At 30.1% G+C, this 25,289-nt stretch overlaps 1 protein-coding gene across 1 annotated transcript in view; it reads left to right on the plus strand.

Moving 5' to 3' along the window:
• The window catches only part of alpha-Man-Ib (alpha-Mannosidase class I b), a 23,965-nt gene extending 7,221 nt beyond the window's left edge, over positions 1–16,744 (plus strand). The window contains exons 6-11 of the mRNA XM_014426616.2: positions 881–1,068; positions 3,944–4,070; positions 5,656–5,820; positions 8,466–8,606; positions 8,794–9,022; positions 16,585–16,744. Of these exons, the coding sequence (XP_014282102.1) occupies positions 881–1,068; positions 3,944–4,070; positions 5,656–5,820; positions 8,466–8,606; positions 8,794–9,012 (840 nt within the window). The 3' untranslated portion in view covers positions 9,013–9,022; positions 16,585–16,744. The remainder of the gene's footprint in view (positions 1–880; positions 1,069–3,943; positions 4,071–5,655; positions 5,821–8,465; positions 8,607–8,793; positions 9,023–16,584) is intronic.
• Positions 16,745–25,289: the final 8,545 nt, after the last annotated feature.

Below are 25,289 nucleotides of genomic sequence, written 5' to 3' on the forward strand. Positions count from 1 at the left end.
ATATTTATTGTATTGTAAGAATTTTGATGACCTAGAATTTTACCAAAAATGATCTAAAAAGACAGAACATTCCATAAAGTGGTTTTTGTTGACACCCTGTGCACTATGTTTTAACAGGAGCAGTTTTCCTGTTATGTTTACTGGAATACTGTTGTTTCTGCTGTCAGATTCTTTCATTTAAAGAAGTGTCCATATAGGTGGAGGAACAATAACCTTAGTTTCTCTAATGATTTCCATTACATCCCAACTCAATCTCTACAGTATAGGTTTGCAAGATGCTAGTTCCCTTAATCTAGTTATGAACACTCTTCCTAAAGACAGATTTATAAAGTGTCTTCTGCTAATATGACGGACATTCAGAATGTACATTACTTTCAATTATAACCACTTATGCCTTCGCAGTTATAGCTGTTGACAGCCAACTGATAGATCTAATTTTAGCTGGAATACAATTAAAAGACAAAAATTAAATTATTAATCTGAAAAATCTACTCTTACTTGAAATCATTCTTTGCTGATCTATCTTACCAATCTTGGCTTTTCTAAAAAGGAACTCCATGAATTGCCTGAAACCTGTAAATCTTTATTGTAGCTCTTTTGATATGTGATATATGGTGAAACTTCTTCAGGCACAGTAGAGTAAATTGACATAAATTAAATAAAAAGAGAAATATTTTCCCTTCTCAATTAATATAAAATAGTTTAAATTGTCTAATTAAATTTTTAAAAAATTCATTTAATTAAGAGAGCTTTCCTTCAATCAAATTCTATTTCCTTATCCTGAAATGATAAAATTTTCCTTCCAACACAAAAGTCTCATACTTATTTTTATGTTAATGAAAAGTGTAAACATTTTTTAATTGTAAATTTTTTATTACAGGAAGCAGCAAGTAAAGTGTCAAAACATGTTCACACTTTACAAAAACTAGATGGCTTGGTTCCTATTTTCATTAATCCTAAAAATGGCCTGTTCCAAAGTTATTCAGATATCAAACTTGGCGCTAGAGGTGATTCTTATTATGAGTATCTTGTAAAGCAGTGGATCCAGACTGGGAAGACTATTAAATAGTAAGTAATTTTTCTAATTTTTGTTTTATCTTCTGGATGATGGTTCTAAATATCTATCAGAAGGGTGGAAAGAAAAAAAAATTGCATTATATTTATCATTATAACAAAATGATAATTTTTATTTCATAAATTGGGATATAACAAGAAAAATAAATATATAATTATTATTACAAAATATCTGGTGAATTATATGTGTCACACAATTTTAACTTGCCACCCTACATTGAGTTGAAATTAATCCTTACTCATTTCTCAACAGTAACGTCTTTATTATACAAGGCAATACCTGTTTTGACTATATTTTTATTTATTGGTTAAATAAAAAACTGTTATTACTGTTGTTTGTGTCTCCATCGTTGTTACGACTATGGTCAATTCTTAATTTCTCCTTTCATTAATGATAAAATTCTTAGTTCATAGTTGATATTTATGAATTTTTTATTATAAAATACAATAAGAAGTGATTAATTATTTCAAATAAACAAAATTAAAAATACTTCAGAGGGAGTTTATTTTTTTTTGCATTCAAGCCCACATAGATTATTTCAATCAGAATAAGATCTGATTGATATTGAAGCCAACTTAATTTTACACAAAAAAATCCATCCATATTTATCCAGTAATTTTTGACTTTTTTCCAAAACCACTCTAAATGATCTTTCAAAGGGAACTTGTTGATGGCTGACTACAGGCTACAGTTATTTTCACCAGAATTTGTTATGAGTAAATACGAGTAATAACTTCTCACTTAAAGGGAAATCATTACTTACATGTAAGCAAACCTGAATGTTTAAGGCTGTTTTATATAAATAAATAAATAAATACTGGACTTGGGTTGTCTATATATAACCACTTCTTGTTCTTGTTCGTACTTCTCAAATCCTGGTTGGATGATTACATTTTGTCATGTTATTTACTTTCAATGTATGTTTGTATTTGTAATCATAATCTTTTTTTTTATGTATATTTTTGACTGTATTTTATGTATATTGATTTAATGAATTCATAAAGAATCGATTTATTAGATCAATCTACAATATATTTCAATTATACTAATATTAGGTTTATTTAAATAGTTATAACAAAAATGCATCTGTCTACAATTTTTTTAAATTTTGTAAACACTCACATAAAAATAATAAAATTAAAACTGACTAAAAATTATATTAATTACTAGTTATTAAAACATTAATCAAATTATTAAATTTCATACTCTTAAACATTTGTAATTTTTAAATTTTAGCTTGATTACTATTCGATTCCAGGAATATTTGAAATATAGAGAAAAACATACTTAGTTTAGAAATGCAATCTCTGATAACATAGAAATTTCTTAAATTTTAAATAGTAAAGCATAATACTAATATAAACGTTAAAATTATAAAATATCATTTTTTTTTTTATAAATATCATTAAATATTTGTTTGTAGATACTCCATTTGAAGTTTTTATCCGTTGAGTTGGTTTCCTTCTTGAGCATTCTTAATAAATTTCCTTCCACTTCACTATTTCACTTGATTTTTCTCAAAATACTTTAGTTTATAAATTATTATTTTTACTAGATTATGATCATTAATCATAACTTAATAAACCATTTTATAGTTCACTTAGATTTGTAAAGTCATTAAATTCAACTTTTGATAATTATAATAATTCGTCTTTTAATAAATAATTTTTTGATCAGAACCAAAATACATGATCTCACTTCGAGATATCAGACAAGACTCTTAACATCTTCTGCCATCCAGAACACCATCTGCTTAATTCTTTAAAAAAAAATTATTTTTTTTTCTTTTTTTCTTATCACTTTATATTCACATTAAAAAATAATTGTTAATTAGTTTCTAAGTCTTTAAAATCTTTAAATCACCCAACCTCATAAAGTGGGTATACCTTAATTGGGAAAATATGATGGTCGAGGACAATTCTAACCAAACCACCTCTTTGCACCATTGGTCTAGTAACAGTACTTCCCTACTTAGTACTGCGACCCTGACCCTTCACAGGTTGCAGCGGTACAGATTAATTTTTATATTACTTACAATTGATCAAATAAATGTTATTGATCAATACAATGCATTAAAATGCTAATTAATACATCTAATAACCTTTAATTTCAAGAAATAATTTATAAATTGTACGTAAATGATTCTTGATTTAAAATTATGAAATTTTATTTTGCCATAGACATAAAATATCACTACAATTTAGCTCTTTCTTTCTTCTTTCCACTAAGCATAAGTTTCTTAGTTAGATTTCGAGTTTTATAAGGAATTTCATTTTGTGTTGCTGTCTCAGACATTTTTATCATAGGATACATGCTTAAACAATCGATAGAAAGCTTGGAGGATGACTTTGATGAAGAGAGAAATATCTCATGACGTGATTGCATATTGGTTTGATTTTGATACATTCACCATTAGTATGCAAATTGTTTTAATATATCAAGTTCTGTAAATTAAATTTATTAATGAAAATAAATTTTATTCTAGATTTTATTTCCTAGGAAGTTGTTTGTTCTTTCTATTAAGATATTGAGGTGAAAAATAAACTTCATTTAGGATATTATCAATATTCTGTTTTTGTTTGTACTACATTTTGGGTTTCTCCATATTCAAGTACAATATTCTTACAATTGTAACAACTAATTTAACAATTATCAACAATTATTTATGTATATATTTAAAAATTGTTGATGATTGTTAAATTAATTGTTACAACTGTAGGAATATTGTAAACGAAAGTTGTACAAATATAGAATATTGATAATATTCTAAAGGAAGTTTATTTTTCACCTCAATTATATTAATTTTGATTTTGTTTTTATCCTTACTGACTAAAGGTGTTATTTACTAAATTTCTTTGAATGTTCTAGTTTACATGATGATTATGTTGAAGCTATTAAGGGAGTAGAAAAACATCTTGTGAATAGAACATCTAAGAGAAAACTTCTGTTCATTGGAGAATTGAAGGGTGGATCGAAGGACTATGTACCAAAAATGGTAACCATTTTATTTATATTTTTATCTTTTCGTGTTTGATAACTACTTACACAGTATAAGCATTCATCTTAAACTTTTTTTTTCTATTTTCTCTTAAGCATTGTTCGAGAAAAATTAAGACCTTGATATAGTTATCTACTAACTTTGGCATTTATCCCATAAAGACTTATATCTACCTCAGTATCAGATACTTTCATGATATTATGAATTATCTTATATTTCGAAAAGGGAACTTGCTTATGTATTATGTTGGCTCAAGGTTTCTGATGTACCTTATGAGGGAAAGCTAAAGATGTGGGATCACCAATTTTAATGAGATATTTTTGGGGATACTAGGTTGAAAAATATTAGATACATGTCTAAGGATTCTTGCCTAGGAGTTGAGAAAAATAATAAAACAATTTTTGATGTTATAATTTATTACATTTGTTCTATATAGTTATTATATATGGTTATGGTTATTGAACATGAATTGATTTTTTTTTTTTTTTTTTTTTTTTGTGAAGCAAAAAAATATTGTTAATTGCATAAATAAGTTATAATTTATAAAAAAAAAAATACCAAAAAACGTTTTAGAGTCCTAAAAACCTTTAAATACAACTTTTCATAGAAATTTTGGAAAATCAAAAAATATTTTACCTAACTTAATTTGATACTTAATTGTGCCCAAATTCTTTTGATGTTTACCTATTATAGCTGTCTCCCAAATATAATTTTTTCCAATTCTGCTTGGTAAAATATTTTTTGAGCTCTATTTTGTTATAGTTTTTTGGGACACTCAGAATATAGTTTGATCTAGTATCACTAAAAAATTTCGTTTAAATCAGTATTCCCACAGCCCTAGCCGTGTTAGAATACCAAAAAGTTCTTAAAAGAGAGCATCATATTATATTCTTAGATTTAGTCCAGTTTATTTTAAGGAGTACTCGGGATTAAGTTCTATGTACAACTTGAATCTTGCAATAGCCAGATGGTGTACATGTTCTACGGTCATAAAAAATATATATGGCTTTATACTTATAAGTTTCACAACATAAATTATAAATTAGAATTAAATTTTTCATTACTATGCTGCTAATACATTTCTGGTCTAGTGCCATGCAATAATTTTCTTCTTTATTTTTAAAAATGGTTTTTCATTAATACGAGAATAAAAGCAGATAGCTGTTGACCTAGACTGTAAAGTTGTTCTAATAAGACTATTTTAATACATCAATGGTCACAATACAAAAATAATGTAAATGAAGACAATTTTTGTAGTAAAATGGTAGGTCATTATTAATGCTGTGCCTCTAATTGGCATTCCTTTTTAAACTGTTCTGAGATATAAAAATAATTAGGTCACTTGAATGCTTACTGTATTATGATATAAATTTAATTATAGTCTTAGTGTAAGAGATCTGTTACATAATTAAATTTAATTAGAATAAATTAAATTTGTTTTATTCCTATATACATAAGGAGGAATATAATAAAAGTTAATCATAACATATATTTTTTTTTTTCTAAAACTTTCATTTACCAAATACTTTCTTACAAAGCCAATTAATGTCAATTGTTTGATATTATTTAATTATGATTTTAGGACCACCTGGTATGTTACCTGCCTGGTACATTAGCGTTAGGATATCACCATGGACTGCCTGAATCTCATATGAAGTTAGCCCTTGATCTTCTTCAGACTTGTTATTACACCTATGCTGACAGGCCCACATTCCTTGCTCCAGAGATAACATATTTCAGTCTCCAAGTATTAACTATATTTTTAGTACTAAATAAAGAGTTATTTTTAGTATGAATTAGAAATCAATACTTGATTTTATTGTCTACTCTTACATTCTTTTATTACTGTAACAATCTTTTTTAAATGGTGGTTTGAGGCTCTTGTCAGAATAGACATTTGTGGATATCTTACCTTTTTCTGGTTTCATAAATAAATTCTGTCAATAAAACTATAAAACCAATATAAAATTGAAAAATATGGTCAATCATTTCTATATGTAATATAACACCAATATCTTCTGCTACTGCCAAATTTTGAGATGCTATATTAATTCCAGTTTGTACGGTTTATCGAGAGAAAAAATTATCTGCCTGTTTCTTCTTTAATGTTAATCTGCTTTTGTTACTACTATTTTCAAGCAATTTTGTTAGGCAAATTGTTAAATTTGTTTATCGCTTCAAGATGAAGCAAGTCTCTTTTTGAACTCGGATACTACAACTTACTATTTACTTTACAACTTTCTATCAAAAGACTAATTGGCTAAGCTGTGTTAATTGCAAAAAGAAAATCCTTATAAGATTTAATATCATTTTTTTTTTTAAAGCAATCAACAAAAATAAATTTAATGACTTGAAGCTTCCTTCTCTTCCTCGAAATTTCTGGCATACTGAGTACGGCAGCTGTAAGGTAGTGCGCTGGGCTTGTGTAACATTGTAAGGGGGGGGAGAAATTATTCAATTTATATGGGCCATTACAAACAATTTTAACTATGGTGCAGCGTAGCGCTTGGTTAAGTGCCTTACTGATGAGGCTGCATATTGTCTGTCCGTATCCTTTTGGTAGGTCCAGCCCTCCTGGTATCAGTCTAGGTCAGCTTCCTCTTCTTCTGATTACTCAATGATATCTAGTGGTTAAACCTTTCCCAATGTCAAATGCATGGTGCATACCACCTTCCACTCTTAGATGAACTCAATAAAGAAGGGATAATTCTCTTCTTCCATCAAATGGTGGAAGTTCAACTCGGCAAGGGCAAAGATCCTGTTCTTTCTCAACAACCTGGCTCAGTGTTCTTCCATGGAAGTGCATTCCATTACAATGTGTTGTTATGTTTCAAGGGCTCTGTAAATGGGGCACCGGGTGTTGAAATTCTATCTGATTTCTCAAAGCTGACTTCAACCACTGATTCTAAGTTTCATTCTCATAGGTTTCATCTACCAGTTGCAGTCTTGGTTGGGAATGGAGGAAAACCCTTAGGAATGGGACTGGAAGACAACCTCATTCAACCTAATTATGACAGGCAAAAGTGCAGCACCAGAATCTCCTTTAGTTAAATGCATCATAAAGTAATTAATAATGATTATCTTTGGAGGGATAGCAGTTTACATATTTATCAAAATAAATTCATTTTTTTTCTCTACGCCACGGGGTCATGGGTCTTCTGCTATAAGGGTTCTGGCAGCCTAATAAAGCGTCACAAACTTCGACCCCTTAATCTGATTGTCACTGTACCCACCCCTCCTTATATCTTCGAGGCGAGGGCAGTCATATAGGTGTCATGTCTACCTCGAAGCAAAACGAGCACTGAGGATTATCTCTTACTCCTAATTAATTCTCAATTAGGAATTAATTAATTCTGTGAAGATGTGCACCCAAGTAATTGTGACCAGTTATAGCTTTAAAATTTCATAAAATAGTGATTTTTTTTAAAAATAATTTATTTAAAGACCTATAACCTGGGAAAAATTGAATGTAAACAACTCCATTATTGTTCAAATTTATTTTTCTTTAAAAAAAAACTATTTATAATATTATTAACACAAACACACTTGACCCAAATTTACTCTCAAACAATTAATATAATAAATCATTAATCTATTTATAATATTTTCATGCGGTGGTATTTTCATCAAAATGTTAATTATGAATGAAAAATTATATTTTAAGTTTTTTTAGTTTTGTTTTTGGATAAAATAATCTTCTGGTGGTGCATGCACTATATCCAGTTTTTAAGGATGTTTAATGTACTTGTTGTTTAGTCTTGGTAAAACATAAAATACTATCTAAGAAAGTACATTATTCTCCAAAAAATATTTAGTATGTCCATTAATATGACTTTCCTTTCTACTTTATTTGCTTAAACCAAGTCAATAAAGTGCTTGTTGCATCCTCACTAATATTGTTCAGATAAAGATTTTATTTATTTTATATAATTGGACAATTTAATAATCCTTTAAACTAGCATATATTCATAGTAGATGAATCATTTTCTAGTCGTGTGATATTATGAAAATACCTTTGGGCTTTTGGGCATTAAGTGAAACTAAGTTACTTTGCTCCTGTTGATGAACTGTTTTGACTTATTTTAGGCTACTATGATTATCATTTCTATTTCCTACCATATCCTGTATCTGCACTTATGATTTATCTTTCTATTATTTACTCTATTGATTCTTTAGTACTGATACTCATTCCCAAAACTGATTTTTGTTCTAATGGTATATTTTTTTCTCTTTCTGTGAGACCTAAGTGTTCAAAAATGTTATCTAAATTTTCTTTGATTTTTTTAGATGTTCTTAAAGGATTACATCCATAAATCCATTATGTGATGATTAATTTCTTGAACCGTGCCAGACATATTTTGATTTGTTAAACTAATGATTTGTACTTTCTAGGATGATGGTAGAGGGGAGATGTATGTGAAAAATAGTGATGCACACAATTTATTGAGGCCTGAGTTCGTTGAAAGTTTATGGTATATTTATCAAATTACTGGAAATACTACATATCAAGACTGGGGATGGCAGATTTTCCAGGTAGATAAAAAATTCATTATTTTTATATTTCATAAAGTTGATTAACATAAGAAGGCTGATTAACATTGTTGTACTACTTCTGTTTATGTTATAAACAAGTAGAAAGACCATTATTCGTGGTTTTAAGTTTTTTGTTTTTCAAAACATCTAATGTACTTGCTTGCATGATTGAAATTTTATTTTTCAGGCATTTGAGAAGTATACAAAAGTACCAGATGGCTATACATCAATTGGAAATGTCAATGACCCTAAAGACACAAAACCGAAAGACATGATGGAGACTTTCTTTTTGAGTGAAACTTTAAAATATTTATTTCTTCTCTTTTCAAATAATCGTAAATTGTTGGATATAGATAAATATGTTGTGAATTCTGAGGGACACCCAGTGCCTATTTATTCATCCTGAAGCAGATCATGTAAGAAGAGTTATATATTTATGTCTAATTATTACTTTATTAAATTCAAATATTTTGCTTTATTACTATAAAATTATGCCTAATTACTAACTCAAGGGATATCATTTATTTAAGGCTAAATGTACCGCTTCCCGGGACGCACCAGAATTTACTTTTCTATTTACTCCTGAACGGATGGTCCGATTTCGGATCTGTAAAGTGCATTTTGTGTTTTTCGAAAATAGAAGTTACTGAAATTAGGTTAAAAAAGCACCAATCCAATAATAAGGAAAATAAGATGCAAAAATATGAGTTAACGATAAATTTTTAAAAATGTGGCCTTATAGGCACTTGCAGAACCGTTCACTGAAACCAATGAGACATTCCGTGAAATTATGGCATTTATACAGCGATTGTAAAGAGAAAAATATGTTTTTGTTTACAAATGGAAGGGAACCGTTTGAGGTGGTTACCGGCTGGAACGATACGGCAACTCAAGGCTGCTAAAACTAACTTTCTCATAGCAATACCTAAATTTGAGAATAGTCACAGTAAATTTGTATTGGTATTCTGTTATTATTTATTTCTACACTAATATTGAAAATAATTTACATTAATTTTTTTTCTCTTAGGTACGATCTAATTAGTATTAATAATTACTATTAATATTTCCTGAATCGTGAGATTTTAGCCTATTGTTTGCTTTTACTTTTTTAATATTTTTTATTGGATGTTATAATTTTTTTATAATTATCCACAACTATTGTCTGATTTGTACTTTCAAAAAAATTTTTTTTTTTGCATTTCGCTCTCGTCTACTCCTATGTATATATATATAACTTAAGTATCCATGAAGCCTATATAATATAATATATATAACATGTCATGAAGCCACTCCTCTACTCTTGGGGTGCCCTGGTGCGTTGAGAAGCCATGTTACGTCAAGGTCCTTCATTTATGTTCGAAACATGGAATTGTCGAATTCTCTGCCTGAATCTGATGAGATGCGCCCCATAGTGGAGCTCCATAGAATCAAAATCACAATCGGAAATCGGAAACACTGCTTCTGACTACTTGTCCAAGCACCTGATGCGCCATTGCTGCGTTACTGAAGAGATCAAATATGGTTATCCATATTTGTTTCCTTTTATATCCTTTCCTATTGAAGGTGTCGACCTGTAGATCATTGAGCAGTGCATCTGCGGTAGGTATCTCCTTTGGTCAAGGCAAGAGGTGGACTTGGAGAAGCGAAAAAACAGGTAGAATCGAGGAGAGTTTTGAGGAGTGTACTCACAGAGGGGTGACAACACGTTGGAGAACCACCATGTGAGAGGAGCACGGCAGTTTGCCTATTATACGAGCGAAGAGAGGAGTAAGCTGTCTGATTGACTCTGGGAAGCACATTTGTCTGCCGAGAGGCCCTAGAGAGATGAGTGGTGGAAATAGGGAACTACAGGTCTGAGTATGTAACTATAAGTTGATCACTCTGGTTAGGCCTTGCAGCATTAAAGGGAAAACAGAAATGGAATTGGATAACTGGGGGGCTAAGGGAGGAAAGGTAACAGTCCATGTAATGAGGAAAATGCCCCAAGACAACCAGATAATCATTGATTATCACTGATAATCATTGACTACGAGATATTTTGGAAAAGGTGGTAGTGAAAATAAAAAATAGTGGAGTACAATGGAATATTAGAATTGGAGTGAAGAGGTACAGCTGTCAGAAGCTCATGTATGACTGTAAGTGAGAATGGGCGTGATTAACTAGAGGGAGAGTTGGAAAGAGGCAATATTGAAGTAATATGATGATATTTTTTGTAAAAAAGGGTAAGTACCGAGATCTACAGGAAAAATGGTGCACAAAATCACATTGAAGCAGGATAGGGTAAAGCACGTGAAGGAGAGGTGATATCCTCAGGCACTTCGTAAACACATTAGGGAAGAAATAGAAAGTTTAAGGAAGCAAGTGATAATTGTGGAGTTGGGCCAGCACTTCGCTCTATAACAGTCCATTGGGAGAAGTACGCAAAAAGAGTGCCTCAGACGAATTCCAGAGAATCAGGGAGTTCGACCTTTATCATTCTTGGTGTGTTAAGGTGCAACATCACATCGATATCCTTCATTTCCTTTCAGATCAAGGAGTTGTCAAATTCTCTTCCTCCATCCAACGAGATGCGGCCGTTCCAAAACTACCTCCGAAAACCAGTCCCGCACCTGGTGTACCATTGCTGCAAGAGGTCAATCATGGTCACCCTTGTTCTTTCTCTCTTGGCGTCCATTTTCTTGTTCCACGGTGATCTAGACAACCAACCACTGTTTTTTACCTGATTTATATAGTGTATCCATGTTATATTTGGCTAGGAACACCTTACAACCTGTAATTCTGGCTGACGCTTCCTTCAGTTTTCTCACCCACTAGAGTGGTTTGTGGTCAGTATGTAACTTAAAACTTTTACTAAACACATATGGTCAAAAGTGATCGACAGCCCATCCTATTCCAAGGAATACTCGCTCCATTGTGCTGTATCTAATTTCCGTCTTCATAAGGCACCTGCTGGCGTATGCCACTGGACGCTCTCCCCTTTCGCCCTCCTGAGACAACATCGCTCCTAGCGGGTACTCACTGGCATCTATTGTTATTGTGGATTGCCGAGTGAAATCTGGAAAAGCAAGTACCGGCTCTCTGCATTGTTTGATATTGTACCTGAGATCTTGTGCCATTGGCGTCCCAATTTTCACTCCAGAGCATTGGGATGTGCTTGTGGCATGGTGATTTACAGTAGAGGTGGAAACTGATTTGTAATTGGTGGAACTGCTACCAGTGGGTTTTCTGAGAAAGATTGAGAATTGGTTCCCCGAATATACCTTTGTTCACCACAGAAATTTGCACTGATGCCTCTGATATTGCAGGTATAGAGAGCAGAAGTTATGCTGTACCACTCTTCTACTTTTTTCCTTGAGAATCCTGATCCTGACTTATGCAAGGCCAAAACATTACCGGCCATTTCATCCTCTCCTGGTAAGGTACCACTGCAGTCCGTCGACGCACCCGTGTCCCAAAAAAAATTTTGAATAGGGTAAACCCCGTGGCATTGTGTATGGAGTGGTTGTGTGCTGCGTCTGCCCGTTCCATGGCGTCATTAGCTTCCTGTCCCCTTTCTAGCTGGTACCCTCATCACTCAAAGTGCATTGGAGTCGCTCTATCCCTCGGCGGCTTTTTGGATGTTGAGGTGCCAAACCACTTCCAATATTCTCAATTCCTCTCTGATGCTTTTATTGTCAAATTCTCTCATACTGTCGGAAGAAATTCTGTCGGGCACACCATATAATTGGAACCATGTCCGAAGAGCTCGTAAAACCGCCTCCGCTGATTTGTCCTGTACGTGCCATAGTCAGCTTACTGAATACATCGATGACTATGACTCACATATAGCCTTTCCAGGTGAAAGAATTCACCTGTAAGTCGCGTAGCGGTGTGTTCGCGGTAGAGGTCTCTTCTTGAGCTACACGGGGTTGGTGCCGATCATACTTTGTACTGAGGCACACCTCGCATTTCCCAAGAATCTCCTGGATTGTGGATTTTCTGCCCCACCAGAAATATTTACGCCGCAATGCTTGTAAAGTCTCGTTCAGCCCATGATAATTAGTTTTTCCTTAGTGATACGCGAACACTTCCTTTTGATGTTCTGGATCTCGCAGGGGGCATACCATCAATTTGGATCGAATAAACGATCGATCTATGCCAATTTTTTCCATTCTTCATAGTTAGTTCTTTTATCATACTGTCGCATTTCCAACATATAAATGATAATCTTACCGGCGTTGGATGCTTCTTTTAGTCTCTACAGATTTGATCCTCTTTGACAGGCGGTTGTGACCAGATAGTCGAAATGATACTGCTGCCATACTTGCTATGTTTCATCTTCAGCAACCCCGTGGTTTTTGTCTTCCAAATAATCTGGTACCTCTTGTTGTTGATAATCTCCTCGAGCTCCTCCATTTTCGTCGGCCTTTCGTCGTTTGAAATTTCTTCTGCGGATGGCTCCTCCCCATTCTGGTTTTCTGGTGAGGCCGATTGCTGTCCTTCTTCCGGAGTCCACTCCCTCAAAAACTACCTTCCAATTTCAGACGTTTTCCCGTGGTCATATTCTACTGCGCATACCATTATTGCTCGCGAGAGCCAATCTGCTACTACGTTTTCCTTGTCAGGTTTGTACGTGATGTCCATGTTGTACTGGATCAACAGTTCTTTCCACCTTGTAATTATCACCAACGATTCCTTTAGCTTTCCCACCCATTGGAGGGGCCTGTGGTCCGTCTGGACCATAAATCTTCTCCCGAACAAGTAGGATTGGGAATGCTCTATTGACCATGTTATGGTCGATAATATGATATATAATTATTATTAATAATAATATATAACCCACTCGTTCTCATTCAAAGATGCTGTAACGTGTTTCTCAGTCTCTGCCGAAGGCTTTTCCTCTGAACTTGTTGGGCATTGACATCCATTAGTTCGCTTTCTTCCATATTCCTTCTTTGTTACATGTAAGTAATTCTTCCTGAAATATTAAATCCCAGATTAATGAGGTCGTTAGACATTAGTGAACCCGACAGAACTAAATTTTAGTGTGTTTCTTATGTATAGTAATGTTCACTGCTTTTATTAAATTTGCTTATTTTTTTGAACTTGTTGCTCTCCTTTTATCGTCTATTTTTCAATACACTCACAATACAAAGTATTATTATTATTTTCTAATTACTTCTTTCTCTTACTAACTTTGTATTTTGTTTCTTTATGCTTCTTTTTTTGACTTACATATTACATTAGTTCAATATTTTCTTTCCATTTTTAAATTATTATTATTAAATTAAATTATTCATATTTCAAAGTTTCTTTGCATTATATAACTTTACATTTTTACTTTATTAATTATGTTATTTTACTCACATATTTAATTACCTATATATACCTTTTATTTCCCACTTCTTTCATTACATTATTTTTATCTATATTCATTCTGTCCAATTATTTACTTTAATCATTCTATATATCCTTTATTCACTGGTTGTTATCTTGTTTTTTTTCTTAGCCCTGATGAAGGATATAAATTCTGGCCGAAACGTTGGCACTAGTAAATAAGCTTTTTAACTTATTTGTGTTATTTTCTGGCCGTACCTCCAACTATCTTCTTCTCATAAATATTATCCGATACAATACTTATTTCTAATTTTGTTTTTTTTATTTCTCTAAATATGAGAAAAATAAACTAAAACAATATAGTGATTACAATGGTAAATTATGATAAATATAGCAATGAAATATTTTGACAAGGAAATCAAAATCTACCTAAAGAAAAAAAATTAAAAACATTATTATTAAAATTAAAATTATTTTAATTTTAAAAATGCTGTATTCTCATTTTGGAATTCCACTTGGGTATTAGTGAAAAAATAAAAAATATCAAAAATGTGGGGAAATACATAGATCAAGCAGACAAACTTTGCGGCTCTCGTAGCATCAACGTCTAGAGAAGTGGGAGTAAGCTGCCACTTCCTCTGGTCTTGCAATTACAAATCTCGCGGCTTTAATCCTAAATCGTATTTTTCTCTTTACGATCATCCTATGCAACCAAAAATGAATCTGTTTGCGCAGACTTGTTTTATTTGCTTGTGGTAAAGTGCCTATAAGCTCACTTTTTTGAATTTACAAATAATAACAAAGATAAATTTTTTAAATCCCAAAATAATTACAACAAAAATTAATGAAACAATTTCAGTAACTTCTATGGGGTTCTAGATGGTAAATCAGTTTACAGATGGGAAATTTATTATTCCGTATTCAAATGAGAAGAAAAGTAAATTTGCCCCGAAAGTGCTGCCATCTCTTGAAAAAAAAAACTTAATAAAAATCAGTACATTTAGCCTTAATAGCACATTTTTATTGTAAACCTAAGCATTATGCAGTCTGTCAGATTTAGTTTTAACTTTACGATGTAACTGGTCTTTTTTTTTATAAAAACCACATGCGTGGCTGGCAATAACCTGAATTCATAATACCAAAATTGGGCTCTAACATAGCTTCTCCATTCAAGAGATATAAAAATAAATTATATGACACACACACATGACACCAATGTGTTGTCACCAGCAACTAACGATTAGTTTGCATTTAAAAACATGTCAATCTCACTGGACATTAAAGTGTTAATATATAAAAAAAAGATACCTCTCACTCTTCAACCTTTTAATCAGTGTATCTCATAATAAATATCAAATCAAAATAATTTAGAGGAAGATTTTTAAAGAATTCATCATATAAGCCTTGATAGACTATTTCAATGACGATAAGACCTGGCTGATATCAAAGTCCATTTAATTGTACATTGACATGATGAGTTTAATCAAAATTGTTAAAGCTGTTTTTGAGAAAATGTAAATGTAAAAAATCTATGAAGTGGCACTTCTGGTTGATTTTATCAAAAAAGTTGCTGTCACATTCTTGACATACCCACTTTAAATATGTAATTTCAGTTTCATAAGAATTTTCATTTTTGAGCTAGGATGTTCACAAACAGACTATTTTGTGAAACTTGGTTATTTTGACTCTGAGGACCAAGAGGTTTTGGCAATATAGACTTTTACAGTAGTAGGATGTTACACATGACCATGTAACACTACTGCAATTAAACACTGTACGTTATTTAATGTTTCTCTGCAAATCTTCTTACATCTCCAGCAGAGGGTTGTTTCCAGCTTCCACCAGTCTTCCTGGTGGTGGTTCTCCCTTCTTTGAAGGGAAAAAAGAAAGAAAAAAAGAGGCAAGAAAATTTTGCATGGACGCATAATTGGTGTGTTTACATCAAAATCTTAATAAAATTTGATCAGTCATTTGAGAAACAGTTCATCTATTTTTTTTTCAAGTCTGAGTGTTTTTTTTATTGCATCCAAATTTTCTGGTTAGGACAAGCCTTGTCTGTCTCACATGAAACATGAATATGAGTTCTAGCCATTTCTTAGAGAATTTATAGTTTTTTTAATTTAAAAACTATAAATCAAAGTTTACTTGAGGTGAAATGAGGTATTTCTCAAATGACTGATTCATTTTTGTAATGAACAATGTACTGCTTACTGTTTACCCCCGTAAATAGCTAATTTTGTTAATATTACTATTTCTAACAAAAATGCTTATAACATTTTGATGTCTATAGTTTCCACTGGTCAATAGTAAAATGTTATCAGCATTTTCAATGACTCTGTATAAAAAAAGTAAAATTTTATAATTTTTGTTTGAAATAACATTGTTGATGACATTTCATTTTGACTGTTTTAAACAGTATCCATCAATATATTAATAACACATGCTATAAGCAATGCTAATGCCGGTGAAAACCCATCTCAACTAGGCTTTAAAAGAGTAGTTTTCTGTACCAAAAAAAAAAAGGGCCATTTTTCTGAAGATTATGTGTGTCAATTATATGCAATTTATTATCTGTGTAGCATAAAATTAATATATATAAATATCTAGAAGTATATAAATTTCAATATCATAGTTATAAGTTTAAGTGTCTCACATTTTTCAGATCAAGGTCTGCTTGAAGATACAGGTATGCTGCCTGGATTGTATTACATTCCTGTTTTTTCTTATGTTCTCTTATCTCAGTATGGTTGAAAATATTGCGGTATTTTTTTAAACTGTTTATGAGATACAATAGAAAATAAACACAATCATATTTTATAACATCAGGTATATTTTAATTATTGACATTGTGAAAATGTTTATGAAATATCTATCAAATTTTCTTTAGTGAACAATAATTTTAAAATATTGTTAACTAGTCATAACCTGGATCAGTGATTTGTTATGTCAGTTGCTCAAATTAAATGTTATATTTCAGTTATATTTTATCAAATTTTTTATGTGTTTACAGATTGTTTTAAGCCGCATGTGTTGTATAAATGTTACTAGTTTTTATCAAATATTTTGTATAAAACTAGTTATTTTAAAAGAAAATTTTATTGAATTAAGTTATGAGTCTGTATGTTGTTATCAGCACCTCAGCTGCATAAATACTTTTAGTATCACTTGTGATTTATGTTGTAACATGTTTTTTATTGTGATATTGTATGATGAGACCTTAAGTTAATTTTAGTGTAAATAATTATCTTGTTAAGAGGTCTCTTAAGTGTAAATAAATGTCTGTTCTCAAAGAAATTTTGAAGTGCACTGACTTTATTTATCCCATCAACTAATATTATGAAATAGCTTGGCCATAGGTGTTGTAGCTGACAGATTATATAAATTATGGTATTTAGTAGAAAGAAAAATCTGCTGAGGTAATAAGGACCAGAGAGACCTTGGATAATATGGTATGCTGAGTAAAAACCTATTAGTGCAATTACTTGGGTTGATTTAGAACCATGCATTGTTTAATAAAATCTATTTTATTTGTCTTTTAATAACTTAATTAACTATGGTAATCACTCAAAGCCTTCTGGTCACTGGTGTTGCTTGTTATAACATAATTTTGTTGTTTTTATTTAATTAAGTTTTTTTATTCCAAATCTGAGAACTTATTATAAGGAGTGATATAACCCAATACATATATACAAGGAGTGATATAACCCAATCTTGTGACTAGACAATTTTCTCTTATCCCAACCTCTAATATTCTGTTCTGAACTCTGCCTTACAATATATTAACAGAAAACCTCATCCATTAGATCATACATGAATATATTAGAAAACATTTTAGGCTGAATGAGCATTGGCATAAAATCTAACAAGGGGAGACTATACACATGGCAACAATGATTACAGTGAATCTTTTTTAGTTAATTCAAGGTCGAAAAACATTAGACACATATCCGAGAGTTCTTGCCAATGCACCCTACAAGCCGAGAAACAAATATTTTACATAATTTAGAAATTTCTAGTGCTACTTTACATTGGTGATCCCATGTGCATGGCCTCTCTTTATAAGTCATAATATTCACAAGTAGATTATTTAATATTTAATTTTTATCCCAATATACATAATTCTATTCAAAATTTGTTTTTTTATTTTTGATTAGTTAATGGTCTCTTATTTTTTTCAAAATTAAGAATTAACTAACAAAAATTGGGAATTGATTTTTATCGGTTTCTTTATTTTTATTTTCTGGTAAAAAAATGTAATAAAAGTATCAAATAAATTTGAAATATATAAAGATTTTGAAGACTTCCACTAATTATATAAAAAAATATTTTTAGTATTAACATACAATCTAATAGAAAGGGAGGATTTATTGGATTGAATTTAACTAGTATATGTTTTTCTCAAAAAGCTCCTGATTTTAGTATTTTATGAGCATATTTTAACTTTAATTTATAGAAATTGAGGTATTGTGAGGGAAATCCACATCTATCAGAAACAGAAAAAGGTACTTTTCATTTACCATACAGTTAGTAGCTTCAACTTTTATAATGGAAATAGTTTTAATATGGCTTCGGTTTGATCTTCACTTTATTTTACTATTTTTATTAATGAGTAAATGTCAGGATAAATTTGAAAGACTATGATTTGAAAATAGTTAAAGATAAGATAAGATATTTCTATTTTTATAAATGAGTAATGTTAGGATAAATTTGAAAGATGATTTGAGAATAGTTCAAGATATTAAACTTCCAGGAGTATGTCATTACCGATTCATAATAGTTGATGATTTTGCAATATGTCAAAATTTGTACAGTACCATGATAAAAACTGAGCTTGAGTTACCAATTAATTGGTGAGCAGGACTATCGATTTATGGATTAATTTAATAAATAAATAAGTTATTTATAGATTAAATTATTTGGCCATACGGAATAGTTTAGAATTTCCTCAAACAATAAGCAGGTGTTCTTGTGGATTACAATGGTAGGCCTCACAGAGCTATGACTTTGAAATGAATTCTAGCAAGATAGAAGGGTTAAAATATATCTTAGTCTTCCATGGACTGTATACATTTGTCAGTAGCACTATTCGAGGATACACAGAATAAAAAAAAAAAAAAGGAAAACTAGGTCTTGTCATCAACTATCAATTAATATTGAGATAAACTCACAAGGTGCAGTAAAAAAATGGAATTTGCCTCTTTTTTTCCCTCTAAATTCTAAGAACAAAACAAGGTAAACAGTTGTTTTTTTTGTCAAAACTTAGCAATTTTTCTTCTTTTAAATTCATTCGTTAATGAATACTATAATCTGTTGAATAAGAGGGTTGGAAGACAACTGAGAAGGTCAAGTACAGTGTAAGTTCTCAAGTGTGTGCCTAAAAAAATAGTAAAATTGTGCAAAACTATTAATACTAATTTTTGAAAATCTATGACTATGATGGAAAATTTTTATAAATATTCAGAACTTGTTGAAGGCTATGTAGAAAGACACCTCACACAGTGAGAGCGGTAGACGAGAGATGATTATGATGATTCAGAACAAGTAAGCTTCTAACATATATTTTTCAACAATAAAGAATTGAAACATTGTTATTGTTATTCACAAAGAAAACTGATAACAGTTTCCTAGGTATTATGACTTTTTCCCAGTTAAATTTTTTTAAAAATATTTATATTCTTTTCTTTAGTTCAGTAACATATTACAATTTGAAATACATCATACACATGCTTAGTTCAGAAAATATATACCAGCAGCCTTTTCATTACTTATTATTTAAATAACGTTTGTATAACTTACATTCTATCATTTAAATTTCTTCATCCATTCAAAATTAGAACTTATTCATAGTGTAACTATATCACTTCATACCTTGAACATTAATTTCCTGGCAGTATAATATAGTATTAATTTAGCTGTTCTATGGTCAACCTTTGAATCCTGGAGCAGTTGACTCCCTTTTTACAGCTTACTCCCCTCCCATTCTCTTCCTCCTGTTATTTCTCAATAACTATGAATATGGAAGCTATATAGTTCTATTTTATTTTTGCATTCAACTCAGGAAGATATTCAAACTAAAGAATCACAAGAGAAGAAAAATTTGGGACTCATCACAATTGCTATGACTGTTGATGTCAAAAAGATGACACTTAATCCTTGTGCGGTTTTCATAAAATATTATATTTTGTGAAAAATTCATTGAATCAATGAACTGATCAAAGTGTTTACTGAAACTTTTTTTAAAAATAATTGTGTTATGACAGTATTTTTTAGAATATATCTATGTAATTATTTTATAACTGTTTTTACTAATAAAGCTTTATAACATTAAAATAAAGAATAAAGTTAACTAATTATTAGATAAATTAATTATAGGTTACTAATAACAAACCAATATCTGTAGATGTCTGTTCATGTAAGTACTAGGGCATGACTACCCCAGGATTAATAAGAAGATATAAAAAAATTTACTTTATCCAGTCCAGCTTCTCAATTCCAACATAATCTCAGGAGATCTAATCCACGAACACAATCCATTTGTGTTTGTAATCAATCCCCCTTGTATTATCAAAGAAAAATAGAATTATTTTATAGTAGTAAAAATAAATAGAAAATGTTTATTTGATATTGAGTCAACAAAAAAGGAATGCTATTTCTGAATCAGAGCTCCTCCTAAACTATAGCGTACTAGCTCCTCCAATGTGTCCACAGGTCAGCTGGGCTCGTGGTCTGGGTTTTGGTTCCAATGTTTTAGAATGGCTAATTTTCCAATTTACTTATACAGTTTTGATAGAATCAAAACTTGATTTCCAAAAAAAAAAAAGATTACTTTTTATTTTCCAAATATAAATGATGCTATATACACTTAACCCTTTTCATGCCTTCTAGTTGTTTGGAAATGCTAGTTTACCCTGAGTTAAACAAATAAGTAATCACAAAAGCTAACCGTATTTGTTGTGGCTATTTTAGAGATTGTTACTACCAAGTCTGCTTGAAACCCCATTACCACTATTTAGGAACTGCCACTCATTTTAGATTGAGAACATTTACAAATACTTGTATTATAAAAATTAATTTACATTATGTTTAAGTTATCTAAAAAATTTAAATTAATTTAAAAAAAAAATAATAATTTCTACTTGCAAGTTGTAAACTCTTGCTATCTAATTGAAAAAAAAAACTGATGATTTATTTGACAATAAAGGGAATTAATTGTACAGAAATCAAATATATTTATAGCTTCATTTTTAATAATGAAATAAACAAATCCTTTACCTTAAAAACACAATTAAAAAAAAAAGAAAGGTAAAAGATATAGATCACTTTTTAATATGATTGGTGAACATGCTATGACAATATTTATTGGAATTTACAGAAATTGATACATATTAGGCAGTTTTACTTTTTTAAAGGTTTGATAAAACAATTAGAAGTGTAAAAAACACTATACACAGAAAAGTTAAAATAAAATATAAACAGTGATAAATACTTCAATAACATACAAATGTTTAAAAGCCATATACAGAGGTACAAACCCATTAGACCATTTATTCAGTTGATTGGTATATGTTATGAATATATTTTTTTCTTTCTATTATGTATTTAATGACCATAAACCAATTTAAATGTATAATTTAATTTCTTCTGCATAGCCAAAATAACATTTAATTGTCATCCTTTGGATATAAATTATCATATATAAATGGTATAAAGACAACTAGATCTAAATAACTCCACTAATCTACAACTCTTTATGATTAAACACGAGTCATGGAATACAAAAAAGAAACATAGGCAACTGCTATTCATTATCTTAAGAAGATGAATGTTAAGTAATTCAGTTGTTAGTATGCCCTTAATTAAAAAATGGACGGAGGGCATAATAACCCATAATTTGGTAGATATATATTTTTTAACTTAAATAAACTCTATATAATCTCTTTGATCCAATAACATTGAGTAATGAGGGAATTTTCTTGTCAATATTCATGTGAATTTTACGTTAAATTATTCTTTAAGAAATCTGAAAACTTTTTTTATTTCAAACTTGTTAATAAATTTAATATTAATGAACTTTCATTAGTATTCAAATATTAAAAATATCTTTCAATAGGATATATATCCCTTCTAGAAAGTCAATACTTTGCACTTTTTTTTTAATGAAACGTTCTTACCAGTAAAGTTTAATTGAACTATTTTAGTTGATATTTGTGTCAGAAGTGTTTCTTTCAAGTTGAAACTTCCATTGAGAAGTGAACCTCAGTTGAGTTTCAACTGATTATATAAGTGTGTTGGTTGTTAATAAGTGCTCATATTTTGTTTAAAAACTTTTCTTTTGTTTACTCCCTACCTCACAATTTTTGGCATATGGGTTAGGATTATCATACAGTAACTGGCCTATTCTCACAAGAATGAGAAGGTGGAGCCATCACAAAGTAAATGTAACCCTGCCAAAGGTGGAATAACATCAATGCAAACTCTAGGTTGCTTAGCCCCACAAGACTAACACAGTCTCTATTTTAAAACAGCTCAAAAATGAGGAATAAGTGAATAGAATGTTTGATTAAAAACATTGTAATGGAGATGATATGAGGGCATCATCCCTTCTCTTCCACTATTAATTGAAAAAGAAAAAAATTGAAATTTGAGAACTCACTTAGAACTGCCAAAATTGTTTTTAAAAATCATTTTATTCAAAAGTTATTAAAATTTAAAACTAATATCAATATTTAAATTTAAAGTTAGGAAATAAGGATGTTATCAATAAAGTGTTTTTTTTGCATTCCATACTTTTCTAACACCTCTCGGTAGTAGGGAAATGCAGTCAAAAATGTCGGGATATTTTAAATTTTACCCTCTCCCCCAATAAATAGTATGAGTACCAACGATACTGGATGTGCTTCCAAAATTTCTAGTACTGTACAATTAAAATATTTAATATTTAATACTAAACAAATACAAAAACTGAGATGCCAGGGACAATGCACACACCACTATAATCACAACTTCACACATGACCGCTTTTGACGATATTTCAATTCTGAAACTGATGGCCAGTTTCTTTCGAAATAAGTAAAAACAAAATGTGTATTTCCATTTAAAACTTGAATTCAAAATTCTTCATAATCGTAATACTTTCCCTTACTATATATTTCGTACATAGGTAAGTGAAAGTAAAAAACATTTAAGTCAAATTGATCTTTCATTGATCAACTACAATCATTCAATTAAACTTGACTGTGAGAATGCACCTAAAGCACAAAATTCACTGATAGAAATCAATTAGATAAAATAAAAAAAAAAATAAAAAATATTTAAATAAACTATAAATATTGTTTATGGGGTTTTGTTAAAAAATAATTTGCGCAATTTTTTTCACATTTTATCAATGTCCGAAATAACAAGGTGAATGGATTTAGTTTGTACTTACATTATTGACAGTAAAATTTTTATAGAAAATGATTTTTTCAAAACTAAGAATTGCTATTCATGATTTTCGGAAATTTGATGTAACTGCTTTTGAAACTAAATACCTCCCTTGACTTCCCAAACAAAATACATATAGACCATTAATTACAAAAGCAAATATTTGATCAAATGAAATTAAAGGGAAGAAACTCTGTAATCAAGAAATAATTTACTTCGGCAAAATATTTTTTGTGTATAAATTGGTCAACTGGATAAAATCTAATCCCCTCAGCATGCCTATGAATCTGTTTAAGCCATGTTAAAAATTTAAATAGGATTTATTGGTGTATGGAGCACATTCATGCACAATTTTATAGGAGATACTCCTATAACCATTATATCAGTTTCCTAAACTGTAAAACTACTTATTTATTCAAGTAGCTACTCAGTTTATTAAATTGAAAACTTAAGAAACAAAGATAACAGTGAACAACATGCATCCATTCATAAGAGGAAATCAATTTTAATATTTTTGGAAACATTTTCCTTTATTACTCAGATCAAATATAGACAGATTTTTTTTTGGTTTGGCACATATCCTTTAAAATTGTTTAAAAGATAAGAAAAGATATACTTAATAATATATAGCTTCTGTATATTTTTCTCAGAAACTAAACAGTTATCAAATAAACAAGAATGTTAACTTTCAGTATTAATAATAATTGTAATATATAAAGTAAAATTTATTTGAGTGAATACTTAATATGACTAGTAAATGATATCTACTTTTGATTAATAGGGGAAAAGAAAATGAATAAATAGGAAACATATTTTTGTTTATGACAAGGGTCGCCAAAGTGGAAGAAGAGGAGTGAGATATTCCTGTGCGTTAATGCTAGAGTATGAAAATATCAACATTTTTATAATATTAAGGTGTTTAAAAAATATATATATAAATATCATATGTATGTTATAAATACATAAACATTGTATTAGATTTTTGTTTTGTATTTTTTGGTAATATAAATAAAACATTCAAAATATATGGGATTTTAAAAACTCGATTGATAACTCTTTTTTTCAAGAGTTTTGAAAATTACGAAATGAAATTTGCTAGATTTTACTTACAGTGAATGAAAGTTTCTTTTGGTTGTGAAGTTGACTTTGAAACCTTGAATTCTTAATGAAAATCAAATTCTCAAACAATTTTGTCCTTTATGATTATTTGATAGTTCGAACTGTTTACCCACAAATCGACAAAAACCGTAAATGATATTTTGCAGTTTTTGCCAATTTGCTCTTTAGGATGCATCGGATTGGAAAAATCACTGGTATAAAATCATTTTAGAATTGGATTTTTTATGAGAATCCAAAAGAAACTTAATTTATTGCACCTACGGCCTAATATGAAATTCTCAAAACCCTCGAAAAGAAAGGAGTGGTGGCACTCAACCCCTGAACATCATTGGGATTAATAAAATGTTTTGAAGATCATTGAATAAGTTTGGCGACCCCTAGTATATGATATACATATAGAGCAATTATATTATAATTATTTCATACAATCTAAAAAATCATAAAGCTGCAAGCACTAAACGTTTACATAATAATAAGATAATTAACAACTACCAAAAACTTTGAAAAAAGGAAAAGTTTGTAAATACAAAAAAGAGAAAAAAGGAAGACAATAATCTTTTGAGATTCTAATTATTGAGATTAACTAATGGTGAACTAAGGAAGATATAAAGATTTTAAAAATGATCTAGACCAACCAGCAAAAACAAAACACATTGAAATCCTGAGTAGCTACAGATTTCAATTTGTATCATTTAGAAAAATTTTACCTAAACCAATTAAAAAAGGGTAGGATCCTATATACTAATTAGATGAACCAAAAAAATACTTCTTCAATTGAAAAGCTAAATATTTGTTTCATGTAGAAATATAATTTGTTAAATTTAT

This window comes from Halyomorpha halys, unplaced genomic scaffold (genome assembly GCF_000696795.3).
Source record: "Halyomorpha halys isolate HHAL.00 unplaced genomic scaffold, Hhal_1.1 Scaffold587.1, whole genome shotgun sequence".
Lineage (NCBI taxonomy): Eukaryota > Metazoa > Arthropoda > Insecta > Hemiptera > Pentatomidae > Halyomorpha > Halyomorpha halys.